At 30.0% G+C, this 12203-nt stretch overlaps 1 protein-coding gene across 1 annotated transcript in view; it reads left to right on the top strand.

Moving 5' to 3' along the window:
• Sik2 (Salt-inducible kinase 2) overlaps positions 1–12203 on the top strand; it is an 85471-nt gene that overhangs the window by 37411 nt on the left and 35857 nt on the right. The window contains exon 3 of the mRNA XM_070644213.1: positions 8142–8258. Within this exon, the coding sequence (XP_070500314.1) occupies positions 8142–8258 (117 nt within the window). The remainder of the gene's footprint in view (positions 1–8141; positions 8259–12203) is intronic.

Below are 12203 nucleotides of genomic sequence, written 5' to 3'. Positions count from 1 at the left end.
ACGAACTTTCTGAATTCAAAAAATAACGAACTCCAAAAATTTAAATTGCTTTCGTTAAATTTTTGAATATTTTTTGACAGTCGATTGTTTGGGCAATTTAGAATTTTTAATTCTTGTGAGATTTTGGTCAATTTAAACAGTTTATAGAATATAATTCAACGCATTACGATGTAATTTGGTGAGTTAATAGGTTTGCGATCCATATTATCGACGAAAATGTCAAAATACTTATCTAAATTCCAAGAAAATTACAACTTTTTACAAAACCCACAAAAAAAGACAAAACGTTCAATTAAATTATTCACATCACAGCAATCCAAGCTCGATACTTTAAAGTCCATTCCGTTCAACGACACGCAAATATATATTTAAAAAGCTTGTTATTTTACACGTTAAGCACCTCCTCGGAGAATTTTTTTTGTGAATGAATTTTTATTATAAATATTTCAGCTGCTGCTACTTGATGTCCTTTAATTTAGAGCCATTAAAAGGCCATAAACGGTGCCAGTATTTCTGATAGCTATTTCTCTCACGAAAAGATTTTCCATAACGATAAAAACGTGAGCTTAATTACGAGAGCTTTTCTATTCCACTAAAGAGATTAATTCTCAAGCGTAATGGGTTCCTATCCTGATTATGTATTTGTGTAATGAATGATTTATGCACGACATATTTATTTGTAAAATTTTTTGGTGGAAAAAGCCTCGATGAAAAGCCAACAATGACTGAGTAAAATGAAATTGTCAGCAAAAGCAAGATCCTTATTAATTTATGTAAGAGCTTTCGTACCCATACACGCGAATGATTTTCTCCGATTATTTAGCATAATATCATCTGTCAACATAAAAATAAAGACAAGCAAAAACAAATTCTGACATTGATTGGAATTCATTGTCGATGGTAAATCGTGCACTGAATGCTGAGTGACAAAAATAGTCAGATTCATTGTTGTTGACATAATAAGCTAATGATGAGACTAGTCGTATCAGCAAAATGCGATAATGATCGATCAGGATCGCATAACAAATCAAATAAATTTATCTATAGAATTGCATATAATTTGCACAGCAGGATCTAAATTGCTAATAAATAACGATGGGGAAATGTTTATAATCATTACATTATTTGCTAATATAAGAATGTTTTCTTTCATTAAGGCTGGATGTTTGCTGAATCGATAATTGAATGTGGTTCATACCCGAGTGGTACTTGATCTTAATGTTGTTGAGTTTGAGCTGTTTATTGAAGAATATAGACTTGATCTCAATTAGTCCTTTTAATGCTAACCATATTACTACCTAATTAGTTACTAGAGCAGATGTAGCACCAATTAGATCAATGGTGGGCAGCCTGAGTATGTCATGGCACAAAGAAGCTTGTCATCGCTGAATATAGTAGATTTTCAAGTGTATTGTCAGGATAGAGTACAATCTGGGATGTCGAGCCACCCCCTAGTCACTTAACCACCAATCAATGCCAATACAAAAATAAAGTGCAGCTCGGAATCATGAAACACGATATCTTATCCTTCCACACCAATCAATTTATATCGGCAACATTTTATTTACTCATCATCTCATGGTCGCAGATCAATTTATACAGTAATCACTCAGTATTCATGAAAGTTTTCTATTCCATTAGTTACAGTCGCATATTAATGTTTACTATCACACTTCATATGCTTTTGTTGATTCAGCAAATGAGAGAATGTGGGAAGAAATAGGAAACTAAACTTATCGTGACAATCCCACGCGAATCTAAATATAAATAAATTCTAAGTTTACATGACTGATTATTCAATATTTACTAGATTGGTGCGAATTATTCCTACATTGTCAGCATTACTTCCACCCCAAAAAGGTGCAATAGTAACGACCCATTAATGGTAATACTCATAATAGGATTTTTACGATTATTTTTAGCAGCAAATTCTTCAGAAATTCCTTTTCCCCTTCACAAAACCGACTTTTCAGCACCAAAATGAAATCTAATTCCTTTTTATGCCAAAAAGAAAGTGACTAAATAGAAATTGATTCATTTTCAATGACGTCAATGGACATTTCTTTTGGTGTCGATTTATTTTTATGATTTTTATCCACGTTACCTTTCCATTCGTCTTAGCTATTTTGATGAATGGATAGAGTGGGACAGCAAATGTGTGGCAAACTGTACAATCAATAAATGTCCGTGGAAAAAGTTAAAAAGAAAGCTCAAAGTCGACTTACGACAGAAATCGATAATTGAAAAAAATGAGAAATTTATTTTTCAACAATGACCTTGCTCAATGTCCAATGAATTAGTAAAGTTGTGAGTTTTGTTTGGGGTACAATTGGTTTGAAGAGCTGATGCAAAATTTGAATTGAGCTTGAATTTCAAAACTTAAAATTGAATTTCGAAAGTTGAATTTGAATTTCGAAAGTTGAATTTGAACTTCGAAAATTGATCTTGAATTTCGATATTCGAAATTTGAATTTCGAAATTGAAGTCGAAAACTCAAAGTTAGAACTCAACAAACTTAAATAGCATTCAAATATTGATTTTAAAATATTTTCATAACAATGAAAATTAACATTATTAAAACTAGAATTCAGAAGCAGCCCTTCATTACGATTCAGTCCACAAAAAACTCAATAAACATAAAAAATTCATGCTAAATTGGTGTAATTTGCAAATGTGCTTTTGATGACGAAAATAGCGAAGGTAAATTGAATTTTTTATATCATGAACCCCAATAAAAAAAGAGCGAGAAAAATATGCACGAGGTTGAAATGTCAAGGCAAAAAGATGAAAAATTGAAAGGACAGAAGTAATTTATAAAGTAAACGAACTTTATAGTATGTTTGAAGAACGTCGTGTCATTAATGAGGCAAGAAATGTTTCATTTTAAAGAGTGAGGTTAGGTCATGGAAACTAATATTTTGGATATGATTTATTCAAGGAAACTGAGCTAATTTTAAGTAAATCCTTTCTAAAAATATTTTTTCTTTAACTTTAATTTCCATTAAAACCGTCAATTAGGAAAATTACGTTCACAAAAGGTAATTTGTCAATCATAATTAAACTGATAAGTCAACAAAAATTAATTTAACTCAACCCCAAAGTAATTATCGAAATTGCGTTGACCATTAACGAATTAAGACATTGAATGGAATGAAATTACTGATTTAGATAACATGACGTCAATTATTTTAATCCATAACTATCCAAATTGAGCAATTTATTAAAGGAATTTTCATCTGTTTACTCGCAAAAACTTCAATTTATTTTAAAACAATCAGACAAATTAAAATTTCGTCGATTGACGTCAAAAACAAGAAAGCGTGCAGTTTCAATGTTTACGCGAAAATTCTCGACTTTTTATCCCTGATAAGACATACAGTAAAGAACAAAAGCTGATATCGTGTTACGATAATTTAAAAAATTATTTATGTCAAATTTTGAGGCTGATTAAAATGAGTGTTCCACGTTTTACGTAAATTGATAATTTAGTTGATATTGTCTTATCTCGATGACTTGTGCTTTTTGGACTGCAATGTCATTATTTAAGATAATAAAGTCTAGATATGTCTTACGTATGAAATATTCATGTAAGAACTTTGGAATTCTTACATTTGAATGATAATTATGATTTAACGGATATTTGAAATTCAAATCAGATTTTGATAGTTTCAAGCCCCTTGTCTTTTGAGTTTTTCATAGTTTCAAACCCTTTAGTTTTGTTTTTGAGCATAAATATCGCAATTAATAGAATTTTCATACACTAGTTGAGTAATAGCTTGATAAATTCCTAATTTCATCACAAAACATTGAAAATCACTCAGCAGATTACTCAGTTAAGTAGAAAACTATAAAATCGCCTCTTAAACTTTCAATCAGTATTCCATAAATCATTGATATCATCACACTAATTAACGTGATAACCACGGATTATATTTGTTAATGAATTAAGGCCTCAAATCATAAATTAAATGATTGAGTGGCCCAATCAATTCTACAATTACTGCTGCATTAGCTTCTAGCCGTAAATGTCTAGAAACTCAATGTTTACTTAAGCACGCACATGTGTACTATAAAGCTACGCTCAATATTTACCGAAGTAAATAGCACTGGAGAACTTTGTTGCGAAGGAATGACTGACTTTGGTCGTATCAAAGTTCAATTTTTGATTTTCTTCAAGGTGAAGCGTTCAGCTAGATGAACGCATGTGATGCTTGCATGCCAAAAATAGGTTTTGAAGTTGGAAAATTCCCTACAATAAAGATAGGAACAATATTGCATCTAATTTAAAATTAGTACGTGTTTGTGATAGCGGAACTTCCAGGAAAAAAGTCAATCAATTTTCAAGTACAACTAATCGACTTTTTTAAATTGAAATTAATTGAATTTATCACCCCGTACTTGCGTCAATCGATTGAAAAGAAGAAGATCTTTACAATTCACACGATTTTTATTATCATGAATGGGAACATAAACAAAAGGAATGAAAATACGTTTTTTTTTCTTATTCAATAACAGCAGATGAATTTGGGAGCTGGAAGGAATTTTGTCTTGAATTTTAAGTTTGGGAGCAGACGTGTAGACAATAGGTGGGGATTAAAGAGGGAGATATCCTTCTTAGAAGGGATAGAGTTACTAACAATAGTGTCTATAATTCCAACTGGACTTGTTCGTGTGTCTGATATTTGATATCAACAAAGCTCAGTAGCGTATTCTGGGTGAAGATATGAACAAGCTTCTAGCTACTCCCCTGCCTCAGCTCCCTTGATACATCCCACTCATCAAGCATTCCATCCACAACTTTAAAATAAGAAATAACAAGTGCGATATATTGAATATTTATTTACTTGTGAAAGGATATTTACTTAGATGTTTCAATTTTAAGTGCGCATTAAGTTTAAATTTCAAGTGCTGACATACAGTCGTGGCAATAAATATGATAACAAAATTATTGATGCTATATAAAAATCTGATGATTTGTTTAAAATGATAATAAATGATAATTTTATCGAGGTAGAAACAGACTAAAAATAAGCTTGAATCTACATCACAAATATTGACATTTCTTCTGAGAAGGATTTTTTATTTATAGGATGACTTTTGAAGGTGAATTTTGCATTTTTCGTGGAAATGAAAAGGTTAAAATAAATACATACTGAATATTTTATTTCAAGAATTTAACAGCATGCATTCAAAATGATTCTATTGCCACAACTTACCAAACCCAAAATGTTGTGATTCATACAACCCTCAAGGTTGCCCACTACTGTTCTAGACTTACTTGCCCACATTTGTCTCTAAAAGTTCTTTCTAAAATCTTCAACTAATAAAATAATTCTCCTTAATTACCTTACATTAATTATGACATGATATAAACGATTTTATAGTTCAAGACAAAATTTATTCCTCCATTAATTGCCTTTTTTACCCGTCCTAAAGGGAAATGGCGAGAGGAACAAAAAAAAGGATTAATGGCGATCAATTAAATGAAATTTAGCGAGCTACATTAAAATTCAGTGGCACTAAAATTGAAATTTTTCTCATTAGAGACGATTTTATTATTGCCAATTAAAGTCAAATTGAGAGAATTTTGAAGATTTTATCGGAAAATTTATTGAAAATATTAAAAGAAATTTTCAAATTCTGACAATATCAAGTCTTTGAACTTCTTCCAATTTACTAATTCAATTCAACTAGAAACAGAAATTTTCATCTTAATTGTCTATTAATTAACTGCTGCTGTATCTTTACACAAAAAATACTTTCTTTGAGCATTTCAAGCACGTGTTTAATCGAATTTGATTCTGCTGTCTAAACGAAAAATTGTTCACTCTTTTATAAAATCGTGAGCAGATTACTATCACAAATGGCATGAAAATGCTACATTAATGAGAAAATGTTTATGTATGTTTAACGTGCTACTATCATTTGCTACCCTTTAAATTCACTTGTGATAGCAAAAGCTGCTCTCATCTGATACATATTTTGTAATAATCGTAATTATTTGCTGTCAACACAAGTGAAATAGTTGAAAGTGAAACTTTTATGGCTTAACTATGCCTGTGGGTTGATAAAATTTATGAATTTTCATTACTTTTTCTCTTCGAAATTTCATTAAGTATGTTTTAATTTAAGAATTCACAAAAATAACAAAATGACCGTTATTCTTCAAAAATTTCAAACTTTTCGGTACTTTTAAGATGATTTGTTTACAAAAATTATAAAATTTTGAATATTTTAAGCCATCTAGACTGTCTATGCATTCAAAAATTGATGTTTTTACGTTTGCTCACACTTGATTTACAGTTTAAACCCATTTAAACAGTAAACGAGCAACAAATTAAAGCAATATTGAAGATCAAAGTCTCGAGGTGGACATTTTCGAACATGAATTCGAAAAAGAATTTTCGAAATTAATATTAAGACTTTTCTGTCTTTCCGTACTCAACAATATTCATCGTGAATTCTCCTCGTTCACATCTCGTAACCATTTGGAATAGCCATATGTGACTGCTGAAAAATATGAAGAAGAAAAAACAAATATTTAGATTTGCTAAACGGAATGAAACTTTTTGCATTCAAAATTTTTATACTTTTGTGTGAACTGAATGACAAATGTTTGGAAGCACAAAATAAACAAAATGAGTTTATTCAACCTTTATGGGTATATATCTAGAACGAATAGAAATGCCATTAATAATAATAAATTGATTGTAGGAATAGCTGAATGTGGGTTCCTTAAAAATTTATGATTTATTGGGTATAAAATTGGGTGAGATTTTTTTATTATTTTTTGGAAATTCAGTCACAGTCGTCACGACACTAAATACTCGAGTTTCTTTTCATCCATGTCATCAGCCAGACTAAAATTTATTATAATTGTTCTAAACAGACATCCAACTAAATAATTTAATGTCTCATACGCATTTAATGTATGTCACAACTCATAAAAAACTTTTAAATCTTCATTAGAGGAACTGAAAGCTTTCAATTTTCGAGGATAAAACTCTATCGCTGAAATAATATCAGAAAGTTCCCAAAAAGCTTTTACAGCTTTGGAAGCAAAACAAAAGTTTTCCTGTTGTTGCTCATAAAAAAAGTTTCGTCGAATTAAATCGTGCGAAATTCAGCTCCAAAAAATATCGTAAAAGTTACTCTTGGGGTTTATTGTTTTTTTCTGAGAAATTAAATTGAAGGCGATGCGAAGATTTTAGGGAAATTTTGAGACAAAGAATGCTTTAAAGATGGAAAAACTTTTAAATTCAGTGTGATTCACAATTTTTATGGCTGTAAATCTTACAACTTTCAAGCTGGTAATTCCAGTTTCTAAAGCGATTAACCTCTATTAACAATTGGCTAGGAAAATTTGAAGCAGAAGAAAAAGTTTCGACAAAAAAGAAATAAAAATATTCAGAAGAAAATTTACAACTTTTTTTTCGCTCATCAAGTCATCAAAGAACCTAAGGATTGCTTCAAGGCTTGTTTAAATTTATTTTTTGATGTTATTCGCTTGCTTTGTTTAAAAATAAACAAATTTAATTTTTCGAACAATTTTAGTATGCTTTGATATATTTTCGAATTTTTCGAACAAATTTTCGAATTTTAAAGTAAATTTCGAATTTTTTGAACAATTTTCGAAATTTTCGAATTTTCAATCTAATTTCGAAAATTTTCGGACAATCTTGTTTCGAATTTCGAAAATCGAAATTTCAGAAAACTCAAAATTGTAAACATATCAATTTATTTAACGATATCAACAAATAATTGCAATGTTTTGATTGTCACAAGGCTACTTCGTAACCTTGGCGTCAAAATATTTGAAATTCTTATCACATTAGATAGTAAAACCGCAAATGATGATAAAAAGAAGAAGAATTTATTGATTTTTTATTACGTAAATGTTTTATCGCACAATTCAGATCAGAATTTTAATGAATGGAAATTTTTGGACGTCATTTTTGTCATAAATTCACTTAAAATTTTCGTTGTTCCTCCTGTAAGCTGTACATATTTCATTTATAAATGCTGGGTAGTCTGAATGTCTGAATAAAAATGAACGACTTGTTTGCATAACAATACAATCTGAATTTCAAAAGAACCAATTTTAATGATTTGAATTTCAATTATTCTCATTCTATTTTCAGGTTGCTATTAAAATAATAGACAAAACACAACTAGATGCCGGTAATCTACAGAAAGTATATCGTGAAGTTGAAATAATGAAGCGCTTGGATCATCCGCACATAATAAAATTGTATCAGGTAAGATAATTTATCACAAGATATGTACATTAAGTGAATTGATATTAAGCTTGTGTGTGTCTGTGTGAGAGACACGACGGAGCGAGAAAAATTTTTTTTACAACATTTTTCAATTGACGTCAAACGGCAATGCCAGTTTTTCACTGTGTTTGTATTATTAATCTTTATTTTCATTTTATCATTTTTAATAAATTATGGAAAACACGACTCGTGCTCGAAACAGTGTAAATATTGAAGCTGAGCTCTAGGGCTCCTAATTTGTATGGCTTCATACTTAAAAAAAATGAGAAATTTAATTTCATAAAGAATTATAATAAATGGCATATGTAAATATTGTGAAAATATCGAGCGTGAAATTGTACTTGTAAGCACTTGAACAATTGACGTAGAATGTGAATGTCAACCATATGTCTGTCGTGCTATTAAAAGTAATTTCCAGTTGATATAAACAATCATTACTCGACTATTTACACTTATTCATAGGGAAAGAATTGAGGTCGATTTTGAAGGTAGAACAAGTGGTATGATATGGAAAAAATTTCATGAATCATCGGTAAACATTGGCGTCATTTGCAGTCAGACTAATAGTAGTGTTGGGTATGCGTAGTTTCATATCTTTAAAATACGAATATTAGGAGTTTTTTTTTCCTTTTGAAGTCAAAATTGCATAGAATACTAGATGTAATTTAAATGGATTGCATAGTTTCACACCCTTGAAACTATGGATTGCGTAGTTTTGTACCCTTTAGTGCTTGGACTGGCTAATTCTAAAAAATTCAAAATTGGATAGTTTCACACCCCTTAGTCTTCAAAATTGACGTTAAAATATAAATTATTAAGTCAACCTTCCCATCAAAATAAGCTTCTTAATTTTGCTATCATCACAACCTTCATGCTTCTCAAAACTATCGATTTTTTCCCATTTAATCAGCTTCTTTTGGTCATTTCATACTACATATTCCATAAGTGATGCTTATGTAAAAAATTTATAACTCAATTTTTAGATCATGTTTTCCACATGACGAATCACAAATCTCATAAAATATTCGATCTACATTCAATGTCAATTGAAGCGGAAAATTAAGAAATTAATATGATGACTACGTTCACATCCATATGATGTGAAGTTCTAAATGAGTAATGAAATAGTTCCCCATGAGGTAATAATACGAATTTTTTATCCTTATATCCAGATAGAATTCACAATTTAAAAATAGAAAAAGGGAAGCGAAAGATGGAAGATAATAAGGATGAGGATTAATATTATTTATTGCCAAGAAAAAATGGAAAATGAAGCTTGAGAAAGTTTTCTTCCTGAATTTTTGAGATTTTTTCTCAAATGTGGGAAATTAAGCTATGACGCAAACAAGCACATTTGACAGTTCAAAGTGCTCATTTCAGAATATCTGAGACATTTAAATAATTTATCCACTCAACAGCTTATGAAACTATAACCCATAAATCATTCACATTTTGCAACGAGCATCTACGTAAATATTATTGTTATTAATGCAGATGTGTGAAAAAGTATCGAGTTTCATTTTGGAAATGCATCGGAAAATATCATTTCCTAGAAATATGTGTACAGTATGATTCAGTCTGATGAACACATTACGATTCGTGATGCAAATGGATTAATGCATGCGATTTTCAACGTGAGTTTAAATACCTTAATCATGTGATTTGTAGAATTTAGTAATTAGCATCGATAACTGGATTGCTAATTGGCAATCAATAATGTGGAATTAATTTTGAATTAGAACTTCCAGTAATGGATGCAAACTTTGAAAATTGTATTTAATTAGAAAATAACGGTCATTTAAAATTCAAATTTGATTCGTTAAGTTTAACGAAAGTAATTTTTGTTTACTTAAAACCAGTTTTAAATTGAATTTGCTGATTACTGCGATTTAAAATTCAATAAATTGAATGGATCTATCAACATAATAATTTAAGTCTTCAAAATCAATCGTAGTCAACTCGTATCACAGGTAATTCTGAGAATAATCAATAGTTCCGACAATATCAAGCCAATAACATTCAGCAATCTATAAATTCGACAAAACTTCATCCAAACATATTGCATCAACACATATCAATACTTTAGTTCCAACAAATATATCAATTGAGTTCACAACAGTCAGAAGTTCATATAAAATTTCTTATTTCTGATATGTGGATTAACAAGAACAAATACAATCAATAATAATCTGACTTTGAAAACTTTTGAGTTTATGACAAGTCATTGATTAGACGACAGTCAAGGGAAATGTTTGCTTTAGTATTAAAAATTGTTTATGCATAATCTGTATGCCATTAAATTCCCATTAAAACTTCAAAGTTCCAATTCTACATTTTAAAATTTGCATTCAATTTGTACGTGACTACTCTACAGACATTGCTACTGACCTACATAAGAATAACGAGTGAAAATAAAAATAAGGAAGAGAAAAAAAAAAGTTTTTCTATTGCAATCGAAGAATTTGTTTTCTCACAAGTCAGGAAATGATGATTTCGTCTCTTCGTTGTCTTCCTTAATGCTCAAAATATGCAAAAATTTATTTTCCGTGAAATGGAATTGGAAGAAAAAACAATTGAAATTCGAAAGTTGAATGGGATTTTCTTGTTAAGCTTTGATTTTAAAGATGCTGGAACTGTTTGTTGTGGTTAAATGTCTTCTGGTTTGATGGTTTATTTATGGGGATTTTAGGTGATGCGGTTAATGTTATTGTACAGGGAGTGATTGAACTAGTGGATCTTGGGATTAGAATCTTAAATGTTAGGGTTGACAGGCTCAATTATGATCAACAACTCTGTTTCTCAATGTTCATTCTTTCAATATCGATGTCTAAGCATGCTAGATTGATAATAAATTTCTCCAAATAAACATTTAACCACTTTCATATTGATCTTGGCACCAAAACACGCTATAAACCTCAATTGCAAAAATATTTTATGTTCATTTCATCCTTCATTCGAGAAATTCGCTGATCTTGAAATGTTACTCAATAAGACATAAAGGAAAATCTTTTGTTGATGTAAAAAGTCGCACATTTTGGATCACATGCTGATACTTTTTACGATTTTGTTTTGCTTTTAAGAGATTTTCGGGGATTTCTTTTTATTCCATTACCGCCTGCCACCTTCTATGAACATTGACATTTTCATTGTTGAATAACAAGTTTCGAAAGTAAATGCAAAGAAATCGTTAGACGCACGTGTTTATGTGTTGACCGCGTTAATGGTTTTTGCGGTATTACGCTGTAATCAACGTAATTTGCATATTAATTTCTAATTTTTCAACAACCTGTTGATCATTTAATTGAAATGGAATTAAATTTTGGAATCTTCGTTTACTTTCCATGAGTAATTTTTTATGCATAAATCGTAACGATTTTATCATTGATTCGCGTACGCGGCTTAAAAAATTAAAAATAACAAAAAATGTTGAGGTGTTTAGGTGTCAACTCATGCATATAATTTGAAAAGGTAATTGGGTGATCGCAAACAGTCACGGTTCGTTTAGGGAAGTATAATATTTTTTTGGTTGATGTGGTTGAATAATTATAGCACTTAGTTGGCTATAAATTAAGGTTATCAATTGTCTGAATTAAGTTTATCAGATTTATGCTTTATATTTGGGTAATTTGCGACTTTTTTGCTAATAATTTGCAATTAAGGTTATTTTTAAAATTAACGGAAATTTGCAATTCAAATTTTAATTCGTTAAGTTTAACGAAAGTAGCTTTTGCCCTTTCTGTTTACAATATTAGGAATTAAATTTGATGAGTTTACCTACTTGAACATTAATCATTCACGACATAAAATGACACATCCACTTACTATTATGTTGCATTATTGATTTCAACCTTAATGTCTGACGTAAGAACGTTTTGCGAATTAGCCGTAAAGTAACTTCTGTTTCATACATCTACAAGGTCACAT

This window comes from Chironomus tepperi, unplaced genomic scaffold (assembly GCF_022539635.2).
Source record: "Chironomus tepperi strain 1889 unplaced genomic scaffold, CSIRO-AGI_Ctep_v1 contig_335, whole genome shotgun sequence".
Classification (NCBI taxonomy): Eukaryota; Metazoa; Arthropoda; class Insecta; order Diptera; family Chironomidae; genus Chironomus; species Chironomus tepperi.
Note: the sequence above shows the minus strand (reverse complement) of the source record. Positions and strands in the feature narration are given on the sequence as shown.